General features: G+C 38.8%; 1 protein-coding gene across 1 annotated transcript in view; it reads right to left on the bottom strand.

Moving 5' to 3' along the window:
• pcdh11 (protocadherin 11) overlaps positions 1 to 27,904 on the bottom strand; it is a gene marked incomplete at both ends in the record, with an annotated part of 119,804 nt that overhangs the window by 39,822 nt on the left and 52,078 nt on the right. Inside the window, 2 exons of the mRNA XM_083891153.1 lie at positions 5,836 to 6,034; positions 12,746 to 12,781. Of these exons, the coding sequence (XP_083747279.1) occupies positions 5,836 to 6,034; positions 12,746 to 12,781 (235 nt within the window). The remainder of the gene's footprint in view (positions 1 to 5,835; positions 6,035 to 12,745; positions 12,782 to 27,904) is intronic.

Genomic DNA, 27,904 nt, shown 5'->3' with positions numbered 1-27,904 from the left:
AGAGCCTGCTCAGCCAACTTAATATGAATACAATTTTGGGGGGGAAAAAAAAAGAACGCAACATGTCTTCCAGCAGTCCTTCATCTTTCTGACCTGTGGTCAGCCAATTATCTGGATCTCGCTACTGTGCTGGACTTTTACCACTGCGAACAAGTGTTTTTTTTTTCTCTTTGTGGCATGTCAGCTTTGTCTTTCCTCCTGGTCGCCGATGACATTGTAACACTAATTACGGCTAATTGTCCTATGCTGAATGGATTTAGTCACATTGCAAATGATATGCCATTGGTCAGTGTCACAATGTTTCCACAGAAAATTTCGACGGGGAATGGACATTCGCACAAATTAATGTAATTAAGAAGCACATTCATTACTTCTAATTGCATACGAGAATGCTCAAAAATGAAACCGAGATTGGACTTGTATGAATAATGAATGTGGCTAACTGTACTGAAGACTTTGGCGTCATCACAAAAGAATGTGTCAAACTCAAACAAAATGTCGTGTTACAGATTTGTAGTGAAGCTGGCCTGACTTAGTGCTACGAGTTGTCTCAATCATACAATTTTTTTTTTTTTCTAACTGCTTCCTTGTGAAAGCCCTTTATTAAGACTGTGTACTATAGACAGTTGAATCCCTATTTTAGCACAATCTTGCCATTGGCAGCCAGACATATGGAGTTTGACGATGTGTTTGACACACTAGATCAATTCAAGAGGCCTCTTGAAAAAACGGCAGTTGTTAATCATTCAGCTGGAAAGTTTCTGTCTTACGTCCGAGTGCTATTATCAAAAAAAATTTGGTGTTGAGGATGTAACGCCCCACAAAAAAAAGAACCCACCAAGCCTTTAATCTGATTATTTGTCACAGATTAATATACGGCACCATAATGTGACAGTTTTCATGTTCCCAGACCATCCCACTACTGTAAACCGCCTTTAGTGAGCCGCTGGAGAGTGGGCAAAAGCACAAGCTCTTAAATTCCCCAACTCCGACAACAGGACAAAGAAATAAGTACATTTTCCAGGGGGGAAAAAAAAGTGTATTGTTGGAAAAACAACATTTGCCATTACTTTGGTGCTCTTTGTCTGAGGGCTTACCGCTGTTTGCTATTTGTGACATGATGTCCGCCGTCATTCAGCAGAAACCTTTTAGGGCATCATTAGGTTAACATCATGTTACAGTATTAATGAATGCATTCAAAAACACTCTTGGTATCAACAAACCTGAATTGGTCAGAGGGGCACAAGCTCATCAACTCAGAGCAAGGACTATTGTCAGGATCACAAGAAAAAAACAAGAATAATACATAAAGTATCTGCCCAAATGGGTCATGGCTAACATTTGCACCGGATGCTTTTAGTCTTCTGTGTAACACAAACAGTTTCAGTCAGTAACTTCTGACCTGAAAACTGCAGTAGTTTATTTGAAACATGCATTATGTATACATATATATATACATATATATATCTGTATATGTATATATGTGCATCTATATGTGTATATGTATATATACAGTCATACATACACACATATATATATATATATATACATATATACACACATATATATACATATACATATATACACACATATATATACATACACATATATACATATACACATATAGATACATATATATGTATTTATATATATACACATATATACATACATACATATATACATACATACACATATATTTACATATATACATGCACACATACACATATATACATATATACATGCACACATACACATATATATACATATATACATACACACATACACATATATATGTACATATATACATACATACACATATATATATGCATATATACACACATATGTACACATATACACATATAGATACATATATACATATACACATATATATGTGTATATATATATACACACATATATACATACATACATACACATATATATACATATATACATACATACACATATATATACATATATACATACATACACATATATATATGCATATATACACACATATCTATACATATACACATATAGATACATATATACATATACACAAATAGATACATATACATATATATAATGAAATAAGCAGCAACAAAGAAACATAATGAAAAAGTGAATCATCAATGTCAACCTGAGATAGCACAATGATTTCATTTTCATAGCTGAAAACTGCAGATGACACAGTGCAGTGTCACAATGGGGAAGAATGCCACTTGAAATAGCAGTGAATACCCTACTTATCCAAGGAAAGAGACGCGTTGCATATCATTATGCTTTTCTGCTTTTGATGTTTTGATGAAGTGTTGTAATTTTGTCCAAAAGGGACAGGTAAAATTCATCATGCCTAATTGCTCCGGATGTACAGTTGTGTAAAAAGCCTGCAGTCAGACGCATGGGGGTTGGACCTAAAATCACGCATGCTGATGATATTAATGTGCAGCGTTTATCTATTTGTTGAGACTGAGAAAAGGGAAATATCCAAAACCTTTGCAACGATGTGTGACAAAAGAGGTGACAGAATAAGACTGATGGCGGAGCGGTGAAATAAGCCTGGAGGGGGAGGCAAGAGCCCATAAAATGAACAGCCACCTAACTCATAAATAATAGAAACATAAAATGTCATATGAACTTTATTTCAAGAGTGGGTCGTCTAATAAAGATGCAGGTTTAAAGAGGAGTTAGAGGAGTTGAGAAAGTCAGTGTCATAAGAAGGCCACATGGCATGCCTTTGGCACAGACCATTTTTTTCAGATGAGAGCTGACATTCAGGTCCAAGCTACACCTTTACAAAACAATACTGCTTTTGACTTCCTGAATTGACGTATTTTTTTTTTGAACCATTGTTTGAGACTTTCACTCTGTCAGCTCCATTTCTCCCTTTCTCCTTGGAGCTGTGCCATCACTTCTCCCTCTTTTCCACTTTTTCTCGCTCTCTCTTTTTTTTTTTGCTTTACATATCGAGACAGCACAATAAGAGATTACCACAGCTGTGCCAGCCTGGTGCTCAATGATAAAATCATATTGAATTCATCTTTAGCCCCCATCTGCTACCACCACACTAATCTCCGAGACAGCCAACATACAGGATCCATCTCTCTTTCTGAGCAGAGCACTGCAGAGTCTAAGTTTATCTGACGTTACTTCTAGATGGAGGAAATGCAGTCAGTTTTTTTTGTGTGTTTGCACTTGTATTTATTACTATTATTCAGATAAATTGGTTAAGTTTAGGGATAAGATTTTAATTTTGGTTAGATTAAAGATTCAGGTTAGACATTAAACTGGTTCAGGTCTTTGAAACAAATGACTCTCATTACGTGTGGTAATGCCACAGAACATCTTATGACTCTTATGATATTACATTTTAATTCAATTTTTATTTTTAGCATGCATTCTGCCCACTTGCTACATATAAGACAGCCCTTTATGTATTAACTATGATACGCACATGTCACTGGCTATTAATGAGATGGTGAGATATTGCCTCCCCACACGTGAATCACGTTTGAATCACGTTTCACTCGCGTGAAAACATTAAAGAGAACAGCTGGGAATGGTGAGGCTCGATCATTAGATGTATGTGTTTGTGACTGTGTTACACAAGTGCCTGTGTGTGTGTATACAGGTGCGTATCTGTGAAGGAAAAGGAAGGTCAGTTGGTTGCGTATATATAAAAAAAATAATAATAATAATTTGGCAGCATATCCTCTAGTCAAAAATAGAAGAAAAAAAAAAGAAATGACAAATGGCATGGACTTTTGCATGTAAATGAACAGGACACAGCGTTGCCTGCATGTCAGCTATCTTGTCTACAGTCTAACAAATGTATTCATAATCACACTCACAGTGACACCCCAGCCCTGGACCTGTCAGCACAGCTGCTGGGGAGGCACATGCATCTAAGGGCTGGTGTCTCACTTACAGGTATGACACAATGGTTGGATGGATAATAGGTGAAAACAGTGTTTGAAAACTGCATTAATTAAAATGGTAAAATAGTTGAAGCATTACTTTTTTTTTTTCTTCTCCTTCTCCTTCAAAGGATTGTTAAGTATCGCTCATGAAGTATTTCTGCTTGAAAGGGCTGTTTTTGTGTGAAGGATCTATAATGTTTTTAGGGGAAAATACAAATACATTCATTCCACTGTCACTGTAAATCAATGGTAAATACAATGACTGATGTAGAGTTTTGTTGTTTTTTTTCCTCCCTTCTTTACTGCACACTGGACGTTTTGAGTGCTAGTTCAAAGCGATCATCCTCATACGTCTTCGGCCAGGAAAAAATTATAGAGCTGGTTTCTCTATCTGTAAAAGTCAACATGCGCCACAGCTCTATAAAGAGCCTAAAGCGTTACTGGCAATTATACACAGAGGCAGTGAAGGTCTGCTCCGATCTGAGCCTTGATTCAGTGTGTAATATAAATATGATGCAGGTTCACCCCAAGATGCTGGGTACAGAATAGCCTTGTTCGTGTAAGGTGGCGCAAAATCATTTTCTCTACATCATCTACATCATCTACATCATTGGTTCTCAAAGTGCGGCCCGGGGGCCAATGGCGGCCCGCAGAAACATTTCTGGCGGCCCGCAATGAATTACAGTTGATGGTTTTAATCCAGGAGCTACCAAGCTTGATAAATGTTTATTGGACATTACTGGATACAGACCAATAAGTGTAAACAAAAATACTGGGTATTTACCTGGTTTCTATATGGTGAATTTTAGTGTATTATTGGGTTATAAGCTGGTAATAAGCAGGTAGCTACAGCCCCCAATTACTAGCTATTTACCCAGTAAATATATGGTAACCGAAATGTGTTACTTGGTATTAACCTGTAATTAGAAGGTAAGAACAATGACCAAAATACTGGGTAATTACCCAGTAAATTATAAAGCGTTATTATATTAATGCTTAAATTACATTATATTAACGCTTATATTACTTAACGCTAAACTGTAGAACTGCAATCTGGTCATTAAAATTATTACAAATGGGATTTCTTTCTGTTTGTTTTCCTTTGGCGGCCCTCGGTCCAATGTTGGGTTCCTAAATTGGCCCTCAGGTATCAAAACTTTGAGAACCCCTGATCTACATGATGGTTCATGATGGCAAAAAATAAAAAATAAAAAGCTAAGGGTCCTCAGTTGTTTGTCCTAAGCACTCGCCTATTTCTTCTCAGCCAGATATTTGTGCAATTACTTTTTTAAATAAAAAAAAATCTGTTGTATGTATTTTGGGACGGATTTGTGCTCACTTGCATTTTAACGGGCTTTTATGGCCAGCGTCATTGGGCAGTAAGCCATGCAGCGACAGCTGTCTTGTGATTCGTTTGAATAAATTCACCGACGCCGTTTCAACTTCAGATGTATAATTCTCCCCTTCTACTGCACGGCTTAGCACTGGACCACACGTACAACATTCATGCTGACAAAATTAATTGTCAATAATAAATGCGCCAATGTGCGAGCTACACCCTTAATGTGCTTCTGTTTCATTTAAAACCAATTTATTTGCATGTGTAATGTGACTCAGATGGTTTTCTGCTTTCATCGAAACGGCTCTTTATTTTCTTTCTTAGCAATGCAACCTTCAGTGCATTGCTAAACTCTCCACTTGTATAAAGAATTACCTCGCACAACACCTCAATGGGTAACAGGCTATTTACTTGTTAAATGACAGTAAGTGGTTACTTTTTTAAGTGAATAAAACGCTGTCCTTTACCCATTGAAAAACACAGGTGAGGACAGGTGGCCACTGTTCGATGTTGCTATTGATATTATTTGCCCGAAAATATGAAATAAATAACGACAAATAATGAACATGCAAGACATACTGGATTCAGGGTCTGAGTTCCCATCTCCCTCAGTGCGGCTGTTCGGTGATGTTTGCTCGTAGTATTCCTCCTGGGGGAAGCTGAGGGGAAGAGGCTGGGTGGTGCTGGCCGTGCTGCTCGGCTCTGGATCTCCCAGCCCGCTGTCACTGCAGCTCTCCTGGGAACCATCGGGAAGATGGAACGTCACGCGACGCTGGGTCTGGAGCACAACAACAACAAACAATAAATCTTCTGTTTTTTTTTGAAAAAAGTCCAGCTGAAAAAAACATGTCGAAGTGAAAATGCCTTGAATCTTTTGAACACAACTGATCACGCACACAAAAAAAACAAAAAAACTGATGAATTCAGTTAATATCCAATTTTTTTTTTGTTGTTTTGTCCTCACAGCATTGAAAAACACAACAACAGTTTTCCTAAGGACTATGAAAACCACTCACAGTCAAGTATGTCTGGAGGAACAAGGACATTCGTGCTGTCCCAGTGTTGTTGAATTTTTTTGAAACGCAACGCTTCACTGCTTTCAGCACCACAATTTAAATTCTTTTCACCGCTGAATTTAGGTGAGGGCACAAATGCTGATGGTTACCTTGCATCCTGCAAACTAAAAACAACGAGTTTGACTAACAGAGGAAATCAGTGATTAAATAGGATGTTTATGTGATAATCATTATCTGTTCCCTGACCACTGTTACTCATATTGCATGCTTTTATGTAACCCAGGGAGAAACATCCTCTAACTCAGGGGTTCTCAAAGTTTTGATACCTGAGGGCCAATTTAGGAACCCAACATTGGACTGAGGGCCGCCAAAGGAAAAGAAAAGGGAAAAAAACAGAAAGAAATCCCATTTGTACTAATTTTATTGACCAGATTGCAGTTCTACATTTTAGCATTAAGTAAAATAAGCGTTAATATAATAACGCTTTATAATTTACTAATTTACTTTACAAAATACTGGGTAATTACCCAGTATTTTGGCCATTGTTCTTACCTTCTTATTACAGGTTAATACCAAGTAACACATTTCTGTTACCATATATTTACTGGGTAAATAGCTAATAATTGGGGGCTGTAGCAACCTGCTTATTACCAGCTTATAACCCATTAATACACTAAAATTCACCATATAGAAACCAGGTAAATACCCAGTATTTTTCTTTACACTTGTTGGTCTGTATCCAGTAATGTCCAATAAACATTTAACAAGCTTAGTAGCTCCTGGATTAAAACTATCAACTGTAATTCATTGCGGGCCGCCAGAAATGTTTCTGCGGGCCGCCATTGGCCCCCGGACCACACTTTGAGAACCAATGCTCTAACTCCCTATCATTCCAAGCATGCGTGCAGTTTGGTATTAAAGTATGCGTCCTTCTTCTTCTTCTTCTTCTTCTTGCTGCACCACCGACAAACAAAGATTAATAATGTCATCAGTGAGCGGTGACAACAAGTGCTTGTTCGTGGGTGAGTGAGTACTGAGAGGAAGCATTTATGAGGGAAATCCTTGCCTAATCATATCAAGTGATGTTATTACCTGTTCAGTACCGCATCAATCACCTTTACCTGATTTTATTTGGAAAATATGCCAACATCGAATCCCGTCACCGGTGGGACTAATTGAATTAGTGACCTCATAACCCTGAGTCTAGTGGATTACTTTTCCAGATATTAAACCAACGATGGGAGATTTACAACTCGATAATAGACGGAACGCGTATTAGCAGCTCATGTCCTAGTTTTCCTTCTCACCCTTTTTGAGACACAAAAGAAGTGGGAGTGCAGTGCATGTGGACACTTTGATTTCTTAAGTCTGCGGGATCGCTGGCGTGTGCGCGCATCGCTTTCGAAAAAGGTTCAAGTCTCTTTGATTTCTCCCCGGGAACACGGAAGTTCATGTTGTGACCTTTCCGTTTTGTATACGTTGATGTCGGCCAATATGGTAGCAATTCCTCTCAATAAAGCTCAGCGTTGCAGTCATTCACACTGTGATGGACGGCGGGTATTTTGTAGACACTGCTGATTTCAATCTTTATTTTTTTTTTTGGCCTTTTATATCTTTCAACAAAAAGGGAAAAATGAAAAAATGAAGGGGTCTAATGTTGAGGTGAACATATAGTAAAACAGCTCTGTCGCAGAAATATACACTGTGGCTGGAATTTATGTCTTTATGATTCTTTTTTTTGTACGATCACACTGCATCATAGTGTATAGGAGCGTAAAAGACATAACAATAATTACGCCCTCAGCTTTGGTTATTGCATTGCATTTTATTCCCCTCATTATTCAAATTGATAAGATTTTCTTTCTTTCTCTCTTTTTTTTCCTCCAAGAGCAACTAAAACTGGTGCCAAAATTACTATCTTGATTTTGCTCTTCACAGCAACAAAACCAATATGCACGTCCTGAATTAAAAACATCATTAACACATGCTCTTCAAGCTCAGGAGGAGGTAATGTGTATCTGCAAACATATTTTTCTTTATCCACTATATTGCACAGATAAAGGACTTATTGTTGCTTGATAAGATTAGATAAGGGCAGGAAAATAGAGCAGGGAGAGAGAGAGGGAGAGTGAAATAAAGTCTGGCACTAATGAAGGAGAAACTGCCAAAAACCAAGTGCACAAAAGCTTCATTTAAAAACTATCAGAGAGGGTAGACTAACCTAAATCCACACAATTAGCACCCCAAAAGCACAACTGAGTGGTTTTTCAATGCGGTGATTGTGAAATAAGCTCGCAACATATTCTATTTACTTGATTCATCAAGATCCTGAGGGCACAAATCACTCTGTTTGTGTGTATGAACACACACACGCACGCACACCAGCAAGAAAAGGAGAAGACAAAGTAGTAAGAAAAAGACATGCGAAATGAGGCAAGGAGCCAAAGAAACCTTCAGCTGCTGGGAAAAATAACTCGGAGATGGAAGCTTTTCTTTGCCCTTGTTTCTATTAGCAAAAGCAAATAGTGCGGCGCATGTTCACACGCTGAACCACATACATAAATACTGCAGATTAAAATTAATTTGGCCTTTACTGCATGCTGTTCTGCTCCCAGACAATGAGGTGTATTTCTTAAGTTCTGCGAACATTCATTTTTTAAATATTTTTCCCACTTTGCACATGATTTTATTCATTTGCTAAGCCATCGGAGAGACGGAACCTCATTGGCACAATCATATTGTTCTATCTGCCACGTTTGCCCACGCTTGTATAGAGTAAATATCTACTTGTTCTCAAACAGCGTTGGCAGCTGTTTCTTAAATTACAGCAGGATGCACGCAAAAAAGCGAGGTCCAGGTTCCAGCAAAAGAGAAAGCCCACTTACAGAGGGGTTGGCAGCTCTACAACAAAGCATGCTTCCTCTCCACATGATTCTAATTATTGGAAACTTGCTCCAACAATGGCATCCAGAATCTATTAGAACAAACAGCTGTCCGTGACAATTAGAACACAATCATTTTGCATAAGGGAGTGTCTTAATTTTAGGCTTTCCGTTTATTCAAGCCCATTCAAGTCGGTGCCAGATGTTAAGAAAGCCATAATTTGATTTCACGATACACTCAACGCTAAGTTGTTTAGCTACAATACTAATTACTATTAAATGCCAATAATGTGCATTTGGACAAATACAGGTGGAAATGACACGTGAATAAAACATTAATGCTGGAAAAACAAACATGACAAACATAAAAAACAAACACAGAGGAGTCAAGGTGAGTGCTTTGCTAAGCTTTATCGCATATTTAAAGAAGCTGCCAGAAATCCATAAAGCAAAGACAAGCTGCAGTAAGAGATATCAAGACCAAACAAAGCCCGTTCAGCCAGATAAAACACTGCCTTGAGAAGTATTTACACAGAGATAAAATGAGCAGGAGAGATGCATGCCAAGTTCTACCGTACAACAGGCCAACCAGTCCAACCCCCCCAACCCAGTTTGGTAACCACCCAGAAAATAGGCAGATGGGGTTGGATTCAGTGGTTACCAGATTAGAGGTCTCTTATATTTAGAAAATATGAGGAAAAGATGAGCAACCCGTCCCCATCCCGACTCATAACGCCGCTCTGTCACGTCCCTCGGCGTCGGCAAAAGGTACGCTTCCGTATCTGAATGAGATGCACCGGGCTTTCAATTGAGTCCACTGCAGACCCACGGGCGGCACATTTAGATGCTCAGAGCAGAGCAGCAGTGAATAAAAGTAAGAGTTTTGGGAGGTTTGGGTTAAGGCCACGGAAAGGACTGGATAAATTAAGATAACTATCCAGGTTAGGCTTAGTGGAATTATAAATAAAAGTATATGGGTCAATGACATGAAGTGCATATTTTTGTGTCCAAGTCCATTATATATATAAAAAAAAAAAACATAATTTAATCTTTTCATGACATCTATCACTTTATTCTATAAAACCTATTCATTGTCATACATTTTTTAGTAATTTCAATTTGGCTTCTCAAACCCCTAAGATATCAGGTGATGCAGCTGTCCGAGCAAGTGAGCAGACTAAGAAAACTTAATGTCAAAATAAAATACTTGGGCATAATTTTATGTTTGAAGTCTTTTGAATGATGTTTTTTTCCCTAATATCAATAGTTTTAAAGCTGCTAAAATAACTGCAAAACTTTTGTCCAGCAATTTACATTTCCTAAATGTCAGGGTGGTGCAACCATAAACATTGGACTTTATTTTGAAGTCCAGAGACAATAGCTGTAAACTGAATGTTGCATCAGCCAGAGGAACCCCAGAGAACCTTGGGACTAAGCAAAAAGGTTTGTAGATCTCTGTCAAATACTGATAAAAAATAACTACTTTCAACTATATGTAGGTTGGTACACTTTCCATGTCAGTGTGGTCCAACCAATGTAAAGCTAGAAAAAAAACATTTTATAATAAAACTCTTTATTTTAAAAAAAAAACTGTTCTGTGTGAACTTCATTACAAGGGTAGAAAATAATGCTGGCATCCGAACAGAAGCTGTTTAATTTGAGTTTAGTTGCAATTGTCAGGTGGCACAACTGTTAATCAGGTGGCACAACTGCACGGAATGTCACTTTTTTATGCTAATCAAAGCTCTAAGGTTATCCATGACACTTTTCTAGAATGTTTATTAGTTTTGAATGTAACTTGTTCTTATCAGTGACTGCTTAGGACCAGTGTGGATGGACACTTTAGGGCAGCTGCTCTGAGCATCTAAATGTGGGGCCCAGTGCTTCTCATTCAGACTCGGAAGGATACCCTGTGCGTCTGTAAGGCGATGCCGAGGGACATGGCGGCGCGGCAGTATGTGACACTCTTGGAATGATAACAGGCTGAAATGAGGGGAGGCTTAAGTAGCTTCCCTCTTTGTCCTTTGGAATACCTTGGCAATTTTTTTTTATTTTATTTTATAATTGTATACGTTTTATCCAACAACCACTCTCGAGGAATAGCTAAAAAAAAAAAAAACAGAAGTAAGGCCAAGTGAGAAGGACTGAGCTGACAACTGCCTCACTTTGAGTTATAAACAGAGACCACTTAGGAGTGAATCAGGGGAGAGTCTGCCATTTCAGATGAACCCGTGAGCAAATCTAGACCTGCACGAATCTCTTCAGAGGTGATGCTGATTTGTGCAAAAAAAATGAGCAAAAAATAAAATAAAAAAAAAAGCTAAGACAGACGTTGTGCAACAGTCACACAAATCATTGTTACATTGTGCGTGGTTCCTGTCTTTGTGGACTTTCTGTTCTGGAGCAGCCTTTTTATGTGCGAGGTGAATTATGCCACTGTGTGTGAGCTGGAGCGTTAGCAGGAACATGCTAGAGAGGGAGGTGATAATGGCAAGTGGGTTGAGAGATTAGTGGGTGATCTAATGAAACTTTATCAAATTCATATGTTATTGAGTCATTAGGTGACGCGCTGCAACAACAGCTATGATAGTGTGAGCCTACGCACGGTAAATGTTACTAGTGCAACAGCTTAAATACTTAAATACGTAACATACATACAATTTCATACAACTGTTTTAGGACAAAACAAACAGCTGATTTCCTGGATTTCATAGCAGATTGCATTATTTGAGATATGAGTCAAGATACAACGTGAACAATCTCAAGCATCTTAAAACCACTCTCACAATTTGTCAGTGATATTTGTAAAAGTGCAACATTATTTATGTATTGTAGCTCCACATTCTGCTAGCAGGCTACAGGCAGTAGCATATTGTTATTGGAGTAAGCCTGCATGGTATAGAATGTTCATATTCTATGAGTATAGCCCTTTAAGTGTGAGCAATAGCCTGACAGGATAAGTTCTGTATATTGAATAGAAAACAGTAAATTCTATCAGTCATGGAGTTTTGCTGAGCCACGCTGGACATGGGGCTCTTATTTCATTTAATTTTCACTTTAATGTTCTTTTTTTTTTTTTTCAAAGTGTATGTGTGCGACTGATGACATGGCATAAAATGAAAAATATCCAACACAGTAAAACAGTGAATGAAGGGAACAGCCATGCTATAGTATTTACATTCTGAATCAAGGTTTTTCTTTTCTTATTCTTTGTCTTACACACAATGAGCCTTTATAAAGCAAGCACTCAATCTCATTGCAACTCACAGTAATGCGAATAGTAAGGATGCTGAAAAGATTTGCCTCACTTGTGTGCCATTTGTTTGGGTTAATGTTTGAATGTCTTATCTGGTTGGATCTCGCTAGGTTTTCCATATCCTTATGGTTGCATAATTCCAACAACTTAAACGCAATTTGTTCCACAGAATGGAACACGTTCAAGTGACATGAGGTTTCACAGTGTGGCGGCGTGCAGGTATGGTGTATGTGTCTGATGTAACACTGTTGCAAAAATCCTAAACACCTGAAATGATGATGAGTATGATTGTTCACATGCATGCAAGAGCAAGCAAAGAGCTGAGTAAGACTTACATTGATGGAAGTTATCTTGCCATGTGGACAGGCCTCCTGCAAGGACAGAACAACAGTCATTTCACATCCCCAAGTCAAAGCCAGAGTTCACTATTGACAGGTTTGTGGATTTTTGGAGTTTAAAGATGCCATATTATACCCTATTTCTCCAAGTTAACCTAGTTCCCATGGTGTCCTAATGAACATGTCTGTGACATGCTTTGGTCAAAATACCATAAGGATGAAGCACCACAGCAGTTCAATCACCCTGCCAAAACAGCCCTGTTCAGAACACTCGGTTTAGTAGTATCTCTTTATGTCCACCTTAAAAAAAAGTAAAACAGAACTTAAGGGACAGGAAATTAGATCAGCCACAGAGGCTACTGGGAGCTAACAGCAGTTAGCATTTGGAAAAGTGATAATTTGCAGGCTCTAGCAGGCACATTGTCGTCATATATAACATGTATCCACTGGAAGTTTGTGTAGAACTCTGTGCTGCACTGTGGAGCCAAGAATAGAACTTTTCGCGGACTTTGCAGACTTCCGGTTTTCAGATACCGTTGCTCTCGCCAGCACTCTCGCGTGTTTTACGGACAAACAGAGCTCTGCGAGACAACAATTCCAGGGATTTAGCGCATCCCCCTTACTTGGACTAAGGAGGACCACAAAAACATGAGTGAGTCATCTTTTTTCACACTTTGCCGACCATTAGGGCCTCCAGAGTCCCAAATATAAGGATTTAAATGATTAAAAAGTTGATTTTGCATAATATGTCCCCTTTTTCAGTTGCATTTAAGATTTAAGAGCATGTATTTTTTTTTGTTTTTTTTTACTCAGTTTGTACAGCACAGTTCCGCGGCTCAGCTGGCACACCATCAACCCAGGCTGCAGAGTATACACACCCTCTCCACAGAAATGTAAATAATAGGGCAAACTTGACACCCTGACAACACAAGCCATACAACTGACACTTTGATAAAGAGGTTTTTCTCTGCATGTCAGAGAAGAAACTGAACAGAATATCAAATGATGCATCAAAAATTAACAATAAACAGTGACAAGCTTCTAAATTGGGAACAAAAGACACCCGTAAGCCTGCAAAACAGCATCCTCTCTCTGGGGACTGAGATAACTCTCAGAGAGATAAGAGTATTTAATTTTTAATCACCGATTTTGTTTTCTTTGTTCTGTGTATAATAATCTTAGTACATGACTTGATTTGCAAAGAAAATGGAAGAATTCTGGCAGTGAGGAGCCACTTAGAGGAGCAGCAGAGAGGACTACCAGGGTGGAACAGTAAAACAATGAACGGGAAACAAGTTCAAGTCAACAGATTATCCCGCCATAATTGCTCACCCGGGGACACTGAATTAGCAAGAGCAAAGTATTCATCTAAAACAGAGGAAGTCTTTACGGCGGACAACTACGTGAATCAAATAGAAAGAAGTTTCCCAATATGACAAATTCTAAGATCGATCGATCGATCGATCGATCTATCGATCTATCTATCGATCTATCGATCGATCTATCGATCTATCGATCTATCGATCTATCTATCTATCTATCTATCGATCTATCTATCTATCTATCTATCTATCTATCGATCTATCTATCTATCTATCTATCTATCTATCTATCGATCGATCGATCTATCTATCTATCTATCTATCTATCTATCTATCTATCTATCTATCTATCTATCTATCTATCTATCTATCTATCTATCTATCTGAGTCAGCAAGTTAGATATAATATAATGTATATGTTACTTTAACTTATACTGTTCTACAACTGTATACTTCACCATGTCAGACTGATACAGCTGCTGTAGCACTAACCTATTTCTTTTTCTCCCTTTTTGCATTTTTTGAGCACACCGACATAAGTCAGGCGTAGTTTGAGCGGCAACTAATTTGCATCCACTGACTGGTCATTTAAAGCGGGATTTAACTTGTGGCTGCCATAAGGCAGTTGTTTCTTCTCCATGTAATGTTTTATTCAACGTCTCGTGACACAAACCTCAAATTAGGATACCTTGACAACCAATTAAATATATGATAATGCATATGAGGGATGTGAGCAAGGTGACCTATGTTGTCTCACACTTAAGATGATATCCGACAGAGCAGTTGTACGTCTGATTGCAGTAGACGACGAACGAGTGGGTTTTTTTTTTTTTTTTTTCTGTGCTCAGTATGGATTGGTCAGTGACCTTCTTTCTGCGCGCATGCCTCTCAAACTAGCTGTTTCAAAGCGCCCACATTCAAACACAGGAGAGAGAGAGTTATGCTTAAGATAAGTGCATTTGTTGGTGAACCACATCAAAGTACAGAAGGATGTCTTAGCGAGCAAAGGCAGCAGAGCTCGAACCACCAAAGCCTTTGATCACCCCAGGCACTCTAATCATTAAAATATCGGATTAATAATTGATTAAAAATGCCAGCCATTATTATGCTCCGTTTCTGTATCCAAATGTATCCCGATGATTCGACATGGTGGCTGCAATAAACCATACATGTAGTTAGGTGAAACGGGAAGAACTAGTGTATTACATTATTGTAGCACAGCGTATGAAGCGACGCGTGCAAATAATTACACGTGACGCTCTCGTGAAAACCACAGAACAATATTTTCGATTTCAAATAGGGCTTTCATATAGCTCCTGTCTGAACTGGAGGCAGGTTGAAGCGCTGCAGTAACCTCTCCCTCCAAGCAGTGTCGTGGCAGGTTGGCACAGAGATAGAAGGGGCTGGGTTGTAATCCAAAGGCATATTCAGAGGGTAAGAGTTCTTTCTCACTGTGCGTAGGTGACTGGAGGGTAGCTAAAATTACATCCTCCGTTAAAAACGAACGCCTGTAGTGTGCAGGAGGAAGGAAGAAAGAAATCTCACTGTGGACATAATCGTGGATATTAATAAGCTAGTTTTCCATCATCTTTTGTACACAGGCTAGTTAATCTAACTCCCTTTGTACATATACATTTACATTTAGAGTATAAAGGTGAATCTTAACTACTATTCCAGCTGCATCTACGAGAGAACTAGATATTTAATCACTACTGTAACTGCCTTGCTCTTAGGGGATTATTAACCTCGCATCTATAACAAAGTTCCCCTTACTATCTTTTTTTTTTTTCTTGAACAAGCAAAGACTTTTCAGAAGTATGTATCATAGAAAATGTATTATTACTCCTTATTGATTATTTACAACCAAGATACAACTTCTGAATAAATGAAAACTACCATTGTATCTGGACAACCCATTTATAATAATAACTAATAATAATACATTACAATTGATTTGACACTTTTCTGTGAACTTGATGACACTGAAGTCAGCTTGCAAGGAACAGAATAGACATTTAATTACTGGGAGCTACAATATTCCACTATGTTTATATTTAGAACATCCGAACACTGAGCGTTGAACTCGACATCTCCTGGGACCTTGTGTTCCTAATAGTTTAACTCTGATAAGATCTGCTGCTCCTGTCTCTGCAGCCTCTTATATAGTTATATATTTTGCAATGTAAATACCTTTTTGAATGTGGCGAGGGACAGCCAATGGGGCAAAGATACAGGAAGCATGATGCCAGCTATAGCCACAGTCTCTCGAGCTGCCAAAGCTCACGCTTGCGTATTTCACATTTTGTTATGACTCGGACTCTGGGTTCATTGGTGAGGCTCACCAAAGTGCTCCTTTTCAATTTAACTAGTCTCTGTGGAAGAAGTTGGTGAAAATAATGGTCGAGATGGACTTTGTCTTGTGTTGCTCTGTATTCCGTAAGTGTCAGCGCAGCATCGCGGTCTGCGGATTAACTTGTTTTTGAGAGGCTAGGAAAGTAAGAAAAGCATGTGGCCTGCTACCAAGTGGCCATCCACATGAGATAAATGCACCCTCATTCATCAACAGCAAAGCAATGAATGCACTGTCGGGAGGTTGTGTCACAATTGCACAAATGCAGGCATTTTGTGCATGTGTAATACAAACATCCACAGTAGAAAACTTGGAAGTGAAACAAGTCCGCTCGTGTGTGCGGGTGCAAGAGACGCAAGTGTCTCAACCCAGAATCAGTGGGCAGAGCTCACGTACTATGTGTGTAGTAGTATACATGCCTTATACTTCTGGCAAACCAGTTCTGTCTTAGACAGTGTGATAAAACTGTTGCAAACAAAACACCTCCTCATCAAAAGGGGCTAATAAAGTCTTCAATATACTTAAGTGAAGCTATAGATAAATAGAATTCCCATTTCCCCGTGCACCGGTGTTCAGTTGTCCAAAGCGCATTGATGAATTTATTGACATTCAATAAAGGGGAAACCCTCTTTGCAAACCACACATTGGTGTAAATCCTGCACACTTCTCGAGTGTGCACGAGGAGCAACTTTCCACTAACACAATTACTAGACAGCAATAATGTCACCGTTTGTTCGAACCCAGTTTGATTTACAAGCGGACAACATGTTGCCTTTTCATCAGCTTATTATTATTAAGTGGTCTGTGTATATAAATGTGTTCTCCCTGGACAAACCCCCCCCCTCCCCTCCACACCTTGCTTCACTCTTAGTGAGGTATTGATTATACCAGTGTAGTGGCCCCACCTGATTTCATTAGGCTAGCTGCTGTTAATTACTCCACACTATAACCTTTTGCTGTTTCATTTGGCCTGATACATTGGGTGGATTGGGGGGGAAAAGAAGGAAAAAAAAAAAAGAGAAAAAGGGAAGGCAGCTGTAGCGTGGACCCCCCCCTCCCTCTCTGTGTCAATTCTGTCAGAATCCCCAAGTGGCATAATAATTAAAAAACTTCACCACTGTTCTCTTTGCTCATCAAATTATACAGTAGGAGGCCACTCCAGTAATTGTAGCAGAAGATTTACTTATGAAAACCATAGAGTAGATCTCCTATCATCTGAGAAGTCGGGAGAAATTTGCCATTTCTCATTTACTTATGCGTTTGTCAAATGTTTTCCCATTTTCAAGCAGTCTGATGATTAAAAGTAGTTGAATTAATTTCTACATATCTGGTCACAAGGATCATGTGGCAGTCATAACTACCCTCTGAATTTTTCATGGAACTTGGAATTAAAATGCAGTGCCCGTCTTGACTGACACACCAATTTGTATTCCTGGTAAAGGTATTAAATGAGTACGACATGACACATAGCTGCAAAAGTTATAATTAGACTTAATTTAACACCTTATTTCTTGAGATTACATGCACAGTGTCAGCTAAAGCATACTTAAATCTCAGGGGTGTAATTGATTAAGCGTACGAGACTTGGAACCACATGATGAGGATGGTGCTCTGAATCCATGTTAAATCAATATAGCCACATCCTACACATCGAGGGATTATTGACAGAAATGACTACCATCTGTAATTGGTGACTTATATCACAACAGACACTTTCTGGCTTGGTGTGCTTATGCATGCAAGGGAGTCACTGCTATGAAATGCTCCAAGTAATCACCTCAGTTAAAGTGGGACAATGTTTCAACCTGGATGCATTTCCAACTGAGCAAGTGACATTTATCGGATCTTGTGGATCCTTAATATGAGAGATGTCCTTTCCTCAAGGTTGAGCAAATTCCAGTCAAACACATTCGAGATGATGCAGAAGGAGCTTCATAGTGCTATTCCCTTTGGCTGGGATAATAACTTCATCATAATTAGCTGGTGGTGCTCAGGAGTGTTGAATTGTCAGTTGCAGTGGGATCTGGGCTGATTTATTGCTTGATTTAATTACGTATCAAAATTCAATTAGACATGCTTTCAACCAAATTCAAAGTGAGTTTTGTCAAGCTGTCCCTTGAAAGCAGACGCGAGTTGAAGGACATCCTTCACAATGCTGTGACATATAACTCAATAATTATCACTTACAGCTGATCATTCATATGCTAAAAGATGAGGATAGATATAAGGGAGGTGAGGTGGGGGGGGTGGTTGGGTGCAACGCCAGTTTAAGAGAAGACATGGTTTCTCGCCCCTCCATTACTTGTTTCACGTCTTAGCCGACATCAAACGGCATCAAACGGCTCGAAACAGATCTCGATTCAGAAGAGATGTTAAGGAGGGTTACATATACTTTACTAAGTGAAGATACATGACAAACTCGGGAAGAGTGGGGCTCTCTTTACCCACATCGCTCATCGCCTGCTCACCCCCTCTTGCGCCAGACTGCACCAAGGGAAGCTGTTTTGAAAGTGTCACACCAGCCTCTAAGAGCTACATTAATCTTTACTGCTATGCAAAATCAGGATGTCATGGTATCTATACTAAGACGCCAGGAAGGATATTTGAACCGGAGGTATCAGACTAAAGTGCAGTTCTTTAGCCGTGCTGTAAATATACTCTTTGACAATGTATTATGGAGCACGCCGTTATACTGTGCAGGCCCATATTCGACCCTCAGAAACAACCTTTGTGTGAGGCATCGATTCAACAAGGTGGCAGAAATATTACATTACATTTTGATCTACACTCACTTGACAGCATAGTTTTTGCAGTTTTGCAGTGGTGTGCGAATGCTGTGAACATCCCACTGTCCCCAATGTCCCTCATCGCAGAAGTGTTGTATTAGGCTGTGGTCTGGGGGGAGTGTGCAGCTCATTGGTGTAATTTCCAGGAACAATCTTGAGGTAATGATACATTATTGTGCTAAAAATAAAAAAGTATAGGGAAAGTAGTTGAAAATCAGTCCTCTGTCAAAATAAAGGGCGCCAATGGTCAGCAACAATGCTGGTTTTATTTATAGAGGCAAACATATCATGAAGACTCAAAGGTCTGGCAGTCATTGGGCTGTTTCCTGCAAAACAATCTGTATCATCCACATGAGGGTCACAGGGGAGATGGAGCCAATCCCAACTCACATAGGGTGAAAAGGCAGGGTACACAAGAGTACCCAGGAAGAAAAAAAAAACAGCAACATACTTACAAGAATGCAAAATCCATACAGAAACGGACAATATTACCCTTCTTGCTGGGAGGTAACAGTGCTAGCCACTACTCCGCCGTGTAGCCAGGCTTTAGCACACAATTGTCTTTATTTTCTTTGTGAACAGTCATGGCTTGGGCAACTTTAAATGATGGTTAATTTCTTTGAAAAGTTCATACTGGGTTCATTATCTAAAGGTTAGAGGGCTTTCTGTTTCATGGTTACAATGATAAATGTGCAAAACGGTCATAAAGACACGAACTAAGAATGACAATTGGTTTCAAATGGGGGGGGGGGGAAGTATCCTCTGTCAACCCCCCTTGTGTTTTGTCGACCAATCTTTCAAAACCAACTAAAGACCTTGTTGCTCTTTATAATAAATCTCTTCACTTCCTCCTTTTCCCCATAACTATGACCACTAGAGGTCGACTGATAATAAAACATGAGTCATCGTGAGGAAAAAGTCTTGTTGGGTAATAGAACATCTGGTGCAGCTGTCACACGTGATGACGATGATAACATTATTAATGCATAACAATATCCAGACCTATAAAGAGAACACATTACAAACACACAATGTGTTGTCCTGTTTGGCCCCAGCCAGACAAAGCAGAGATATTATTCGACGGGACAGAAAAAAAGTCCCAGCTGCAGCAGCCAATATCAGCCGCCTTTGTATATCATGTTATAGTCCATATGTTTTTGGTGCGATTTGGTTCTGTTAAAGTGCAGCTACAAGCAATGGAGATTGGCTGCACTGATTAGATGTTGCTGCTGGCTCAAGGATAAACCTCAAGGATACATGAAGAGAGTACGTGATTCAGAAACAGTACGTTTGCTACACAACATTAAAAAAAACATTTGAATTTGTCTAATGTGTACTGTTATAGTTAAGCTGCAGAAGAGAAAAGACCAAAAAAACATTGGCTTTACCCATCATGGGGAAGAAGGGTGCAATAATGTAGTTTCAATGCCACTGTGTATTATGATTAAACTTGGTTTACATCCATGTATCGATCATTTCAACTAGGGTTGGAAAAAAAAGCACTGGAGGAATCTTTAAAGTAGGCTTTAGCTTTTAGAATACAACCCCCTTTGCTGCTGATGTTCACGTACAATTTTGATCATCTGCATCATTTATGAGAGTTGATATGTTGTTGTTGCTCGGAGTTCTAGTTTTTTAATGGTGGATTAAATGTCTACCAAATCTTCTGCAATATTTTAAATCAACATTTTGTCTCCATCTGTCATAGCATGCTGGTTTTACTGATTAGGACACCTTGGATCAAAATCAGTCAAGTAAAAAAAAAGGGGGAAGTGATTGATAGGACGACGACAGATGCCAGAAGCTGCCAGGTTTAACTGGACAGCTCTTTGGTTGTCTTCTTCTCTGCTGGTGAAAAGACTCACAATGGATTTAGTCATTGTCTTGAAGGCAGAGGCTGCTGCGTTACCAAGAAGGTGCGAATAATGAAGTGACCATTAAGTGTACTGTCAAAGAGAAAAACATGGCGGAGAAAAGAATGGGCAGCCCCTTGATGTGTCAAAACTTCAATTTATCACGATTTCCTAATAGTGTGCATGGATCTTCTCCCACTGGAAAAGCCTGACAGTTCTTTCATTGAGACTGGCAGAGGCATTGTCCATAGATCGTGATGTGCAATGACATACTGCACCACAGGCTCGTGTTTGAAAGCAACGAGCCCAGATCATTGTCATTCACCGACGAACACAAAAGCACTGTGATGATGCAGATTAATGATTCTCACATCATTCATGGAAATGAGCGCCTTGGAAAGGAATTGCTTCTGACTTAAATTTAAAACACGCAGCCGAGAGCCAAGTGGTTCGCTGTTATGTCATTCAGCCGATTTCACCTCAGTCTTAAAGTGCATTCACAAGCATGAGGATTTCTCAAAGGTGATTGTGAAACTTTATTTTTAAAAAAAACCAACAACAACAACAACAAAAAACTGTGCCGTGCCGCGACGACATTTTTATATTGTTTACGTGATATTAATATTTAGGTATTAAAACATTATACTGCAATGTTGATAGCTCCAACACCTCGATAACACTGCATGTGTAGGGCTATATGTAATCTGACCGCAACGCATAAATCAATGTATGCATTAAGAGATCATATTTATGAGAGATAACTGGAATGTGTGTACAACATTTAATGTTGGTTGTAAATCAAACAGTCGTGTCATCGCTTCTGCCTGTCTCACAAATATGACTGTATCTCATAATAATAATAATAATAATAATAATACATAAACCATCCTCCTTTAGAAAAATCAATATACAGTTTTTTGTATTTGATTTTCCTTAAAGAGTATAGTTTAAAGCTGTAGTGTGCAGCATTTGTGAACTGTTGAACTGAATGGCCGGGCTACATAGCGTTAATGTGAGATTATCAGTAGAACTACGAATTAAAATGAACTGAAATAGTTTAAGTTGACAAGTTGTTTAGTATTCACTAATTTTATCATTAACAACATGACATTAATCTATAGAACATTCAACAAGTAAATCCTAATAAATAACATTTATCTTTATTTTTCTTTGTCATGTGTTGACTTTTCTAAGTCGTAGAAGCTGAAGAAAACAATGTGATATAGGACAGCAGATATGTATTTACATATATATATATATATATGTATGTATATATTTATATAAATATATTTATATTTATATAAAGTTGGCCACTGCGTATGCAGAGACAGGAATGGTTAATGCCAGTAGCATCCAATGCACACAGGGCAAAATAAGTACTTTGAACACTGCTGGGACCAATGAAATATTAACAGTAAACACAGTCAATATTCAGGAAGAGACATTACTTTTACCACTTTCTCCAGTGAGACCAATGTCAACGCCATGAATATTTTCTCAGGTAATACATATGGATGTGAAAGCTGAGCAAGAAGGTTATTCACCCTCTTGGTTCGCAGAAAATAATATTATATAATATTGTATATATATATACTGTATATACACAAGATGCAGGTCCAATCTTAAAAAAATCTTTACTATGTATGAACAATTTTAACTAACGTGTATAACATACACAGCCCAGAGTATTCCAAACGTTAAACTATTGAGGACTTGTTTCTCTTACTGCCAGCTCTCAAGTAAGAACAAGGCAATATCGCTTGCAAAGACAGTCAAAGAAAAAGTCTCGGTAAAACATTGATAAAGCGCAGAGACGCGAGGCTCACAGTCACATCCCCCGTTTGCTTCGTGCATGTCCTCCTCAAATATGTTGATGTCAGTTTTTCTGGCAGCACAGTCTGTTAAAAGTGTGTCAGTGATGTGATTCAAATGCCACACCGAGCACAGAGCTGTCTCTCTTTCACAGTCTGCCTCAACCAACTGGGGTCCATCACCATCACCAAACCCAACCTTCTCCTCACTGCCAGGGTAATTTCTCCTCCTGTTCCACCGCTGAGCAGCAGTCATAATAATATCTTTGTAGAGGACAAATATGTGCTGCAGGAGGCCAGTCCCCATTTGCCTTTTCCCCCCCAAACCTCTTGCTGTTTCTCTGGCCACAGTCAAGAGCAATAACATATGTTCTCACTACACATAGTGCTACTCTGCATTGGTAAATGGCTTATTACAACAGGACCTGCTCAGTGCTCTTCCACTGAATATCCATAAGTAGTCAAATACAGACATATTCACCCACTCAGAGGGGTAGAGATGTTTCTCACATGATGGGGGGGGTCTATAACATTTTGTCAGAGGTCCTCCTTGTGGAATTGATATTCCTCCCCCTCTCACAGTAATGGCGGGTGGCAATAATGACAAACAAAGGCAATATTGCTACTGGATGGTACAAACTGAGTATAATAAGGTCATCTGCTGGTTATGTTTCCCCCCCCCACACACACACACATATTTATGCCCTTTTATCACTATGAGTCAAATTCGCTCAGTATGACTTGCGTCTCCAAAGACTACACTGGTGTGAAATATGCAAAGGAAGAGGGTGAGAAAGAAAACATATCCTGAGTAATGCAGCATGCTCTTGCCTGAAGAGTTTGCATGCTTGTAATCATTTCTAAACTGCGTCTTTCTTCTGTTATTATTAAATATGTGTGTTTGTGCCTAAAGTGATATAAGGCATTTCACAGATATTCAAATCGGTGTCATGGAATCGTGTCTTTTCTTAGTGTCAATCCTGAGTAAAATTACAAGATGGCATTGACTTTAGTGTGAACAGTGTTTTGGCAATGATGCACAACATACAGAGTATTTTATAAAGCAGAGCGACAGTGCATTGAGACGCCTCTCACAAGACATTCTCATTCCAGAGTTTACCTTGCACACGGCAAATGCAGTGGGAGTGTCTCGGGGGTCAGACGCATTCACAGGAGAACTTTTGAAACATGCAGGTGAGGGGAGGTGAGGGGAGGTGCCGGGCTGCAGTATGCAGGAGGCAGGACATGATGTATACATTCTACTGCAGGGAAGCACTGTGTTTGTGTTTGCTGCACATTAAATATGGAAGGAGAAGCTGCCGCCTGATCCATAATGTTAATATTTATTCTAAAGTTTCCATCCTCGTTACTGGCTTTTTTAAGATTTGAATTTTCCCAGTTCTGCATCCATCACATTAGAAACACTAGAAAAGCACTGGGAGAGCACGGACCTCCGCCAAGAGCAGCTCAGTGCCTACAAAATACATCCTATGGATCACGCCCAAAATTGAACCACTTGTTCTTGGTTCCATTGCGGCCATTTTCGTGAATTTCATCCAAGTCCGTCTCTGACATTTTGAGACAGTCAGACACAAAAAAACAAACAAACTTTAGCGAAAACATGTACCTCCTTGGAGGAGGTCAATAATTGACATGCTCACTCTGTTGCAATGAATTATCCAGAATACAGTACATACAGCAACTCTGGACAATTTATCAGGAGTAAAATACTCAATAAAACAGTAAGGAAAACCAATAAACCAATACAATACGAATGAATACAATTAGAAACTGTACAATTAAGAACAGAGGGAAAGTGTCACCATGCTACTGGATTTTAAAAGATATTCTATGCAAATATGTTTTGAATGTTCTCCTAAAATCACCCCACCACTTGGCCTGGGGACAGCCAGTATAGCCGCTGACCTGATGAGCTGATGAAAACTCATTATCACGTATCGTTAAAATCTCTGCTAAATAATGTGGAGGGAGGCCCGTTAATGGCTTTAACATCAAAGAGTACAATCTTAACATCGACTCTAAAAGGAGCAAACGACTAAATTGGAGCTCACCTTTCACAGTATATGAACCGAGCGGCAACACGATTATATATATATTAAAAAAAACTACTAAAATTTGTGTAAGGTATCATGCAAAAATAATAAACACTGCACAGTGAGAATAAAATATTGCATGTTAGTTATAGAAACTTTGCACATTAATTAACTGCCTTTGTGCCTCGGTAATTGCACAGGAAGACGTGGGTGGCAGCACCACTGTTCTTTTGACCTTTTATTTTTCTCCTTGAAGTCCGAGTTGAAAGCAGCTCGAAAAATCACAATATATTCTTGACAAGACACGTTTGCGGTAAACACAACCGACGTGTGCATGCATGGGGTTAAAATAACACATTCTCTTCCTAAAACAATGGTGTGGTGACATTCAAGAAAACCTGTATCGTGAATTAAAACAACGCAGTTCGAGAAGCGTTCAGCTTATACGATATGGCTATAAATATGGAGAACAAGGAGAACAGATGAGTGCAGCTTTCTGATGAATATGTTGATTGCTTCAAAACGGGGCTTTAGGTGTGTTTGCAGATATCTACTGTCCCCTCAGGTTGTTTGAGTTACTTTGCTTGCAGTCACTGATTCCTTGGGAGGTTGTTTTTTTTTGTCTCATTTCTAATTCGGGCACCTTTTTATTTTTTTGAGTTTTGCCACACTGATCTGAAAACAGATTCTAAAATAATGTATATCAAACACCACAGACAACTTACGCAGAGAACTGAGAGGGCTGGTATTCAGTCGTCCCACAGCACTGCATTGATTTATAATATTTTGGAAGGGGGGGGGGGAATAAAATAAGAGCCCAGGACGCAGCATTGAAATATGAAGGCACTGTATAATATTTTACTCATGAATAAAATCATTAAAAGAAGCTCTTTCATAACTAAGGCGTAACCATGAATCCCACACGTTTTATGATTAATGCTCTATAAATTGAAGCTTTGGTGTTTTGGAACCCAAACCATATATATATATATATATGCATATTTTTTGTATTGTATTCTGGTTTTGACAGGCCAGATCACCTGAGGACACAAGTTCTGTTCGCCCTTAACTTTGGAGATCTTTTTTTCCAAAGACAATCTCTTTCGGGCTGCATCATTGTGCAAACTAATGATGCCTCAGAGGCTTTGTTTAAGTCATTAAACATGGAAATCTAACGGCACAGTTTTCTTCTAATGGCAAACAATTACATGTCAACAGCATGGCCAGGAAAATCAATGGCAGTGAAAATAATTTACTTATTGTCCAAGTGTTAGAAATGCTTGACTGGTGAAATCACGGCGGGAAAAGGAAAAAGGAAAAAAAAAAAACTCTGATGCCACCAGTCCCTGCACCTTCACCTGTGAATTTCGCGTCAAATACCTGTTGACTACATCAATTATTTTTTGCCACCTATGCTGAAAGATGTTAAATGGCTGTGTCTCATTCTGCATTAGAATAAGCAAAATGAACATATGTTAAGTTTCAAATAGGGTCACATGAATTGAAAGCAAAGTTTTCTCGAAAATGTGTGGTTTAAAGTTTGTAAACCTCATTCTCAATGAATAGTTTAACATAAAGAAAATCAAATTAAGATAATACACACTACTGGTTACCTACTGTATTGAATGCACTTGAGTGCACACTGTATGTGAGCTAACTCTAGCTAAAGCTTAAAGCTTTACTGCTGACTGCCCTTCATTTAGACAAAACCAAAACAAATAAGCCAAGTACTCTTTTGTAATGTCAGTATCGCAGCAGCAGTCTCTGTCTCTGCTTTTGGCATCTTTCAGCGAATCAATAATGATCAGCAAACGAATCCCGCACCGCTATTGTGCACCTTTTAGCCAGAGCAGCAGAGGCCGAGCAAATTAAATAAATGAATTCAATAAATAAAATAAAGAAATAATATAAATATAACAGACCTTGACCTGAAAAAGTAAGGTTGGATTTGGTAATTGCTGTGAAATGGAACCGACTCTCGAGTATATTGGCTGCATCAAATAAGAAATAAATAAAAAAATCCACACGAGAAAGCCTAATGAATTGCAGTGCGAGGACTATATTTCATAAATTCACAGTACTGACATGCAAGCAATACACTTTTCTCTCTTTAATTTGGATCAAATAGTTTGGTTGTTTGCCAGACTTAAGGTATAACATATCCAACACCAGCTCAGCAGCAGGAAACAGTTTTTCCTCCTAAGCCTGGAAAATGAATCTAAGACAAATATTGTCACTATATTCACAGTGTTATCATGCACGCGGAACAGGGAAGAATTGTTATTGGTGACATTTCGACAACGCACTGTACATTGTGATACAGTAGATGTCAACATGTAGAACATACTGCTCCAAATATAGCTGCAACATTTAACTATTGCGTGCAGTTCATTTACACCATTGGTTCTCAAAGTGCGGCCCCTGGGGCCAATGGTGGCCCGCAGAAACATTTCTGGCGGCCCCACAATGAATTACAGTTGATAGTTTTAATCCAGGAGCTACTAAGCTTGTTAAATGTTTATTGGACATTACTGGATACAGACCAATAAGTGTAAACAAAAATACTGGGTATTATAACACTAATACTAGTGTATTATTAGGTTATAAGCTGGTAATAAGCAGGTAGCTACAGCCCCCAATTACTAGCTATTTACCCAGTAAATATATGGTAACAGAAATGTGTTACTTGGTATTAACCTGTAATTAGAAGATAAGAACAATGGCAAAAAATACTGGATAATTACCCAGTAAATTATAAAGCGTTATTATATTAATGCTTATATCACTTAACGCTAAAATGTAGAACTGCAATCTGGTCAATAAAATGATCACAAATCGGATTTCTTTCTGTTTTTTTTTCCGTTTTTTTCCTTTGGCGGCCCTCAGTCCAATGTTGGGTTCCTAAATTGGCCCTCAGGTATCAAAACTTTGAGAACCCCTGATTTACACGGAACAGCGCCCAAGGTAAACATTTTTAGAA

The sequence above is a fragment of the Microchirus variegatus genome, assembly GCF_963457635.1.
Source record: "Microchirus variegatus genome assembly, chromosome: 6".
Classification (NCBI taxonomy): Eukaryota; Metazoa; Chordata; class Actinopteri; order Pleuronectiformes; family Soleidae; genus Microchirus; species Microchirus variegatus.
Note: the sequence above shows the minus strand (reverse complement) of the source record. Positions and strands in the feature narration are given on the sequence as shown.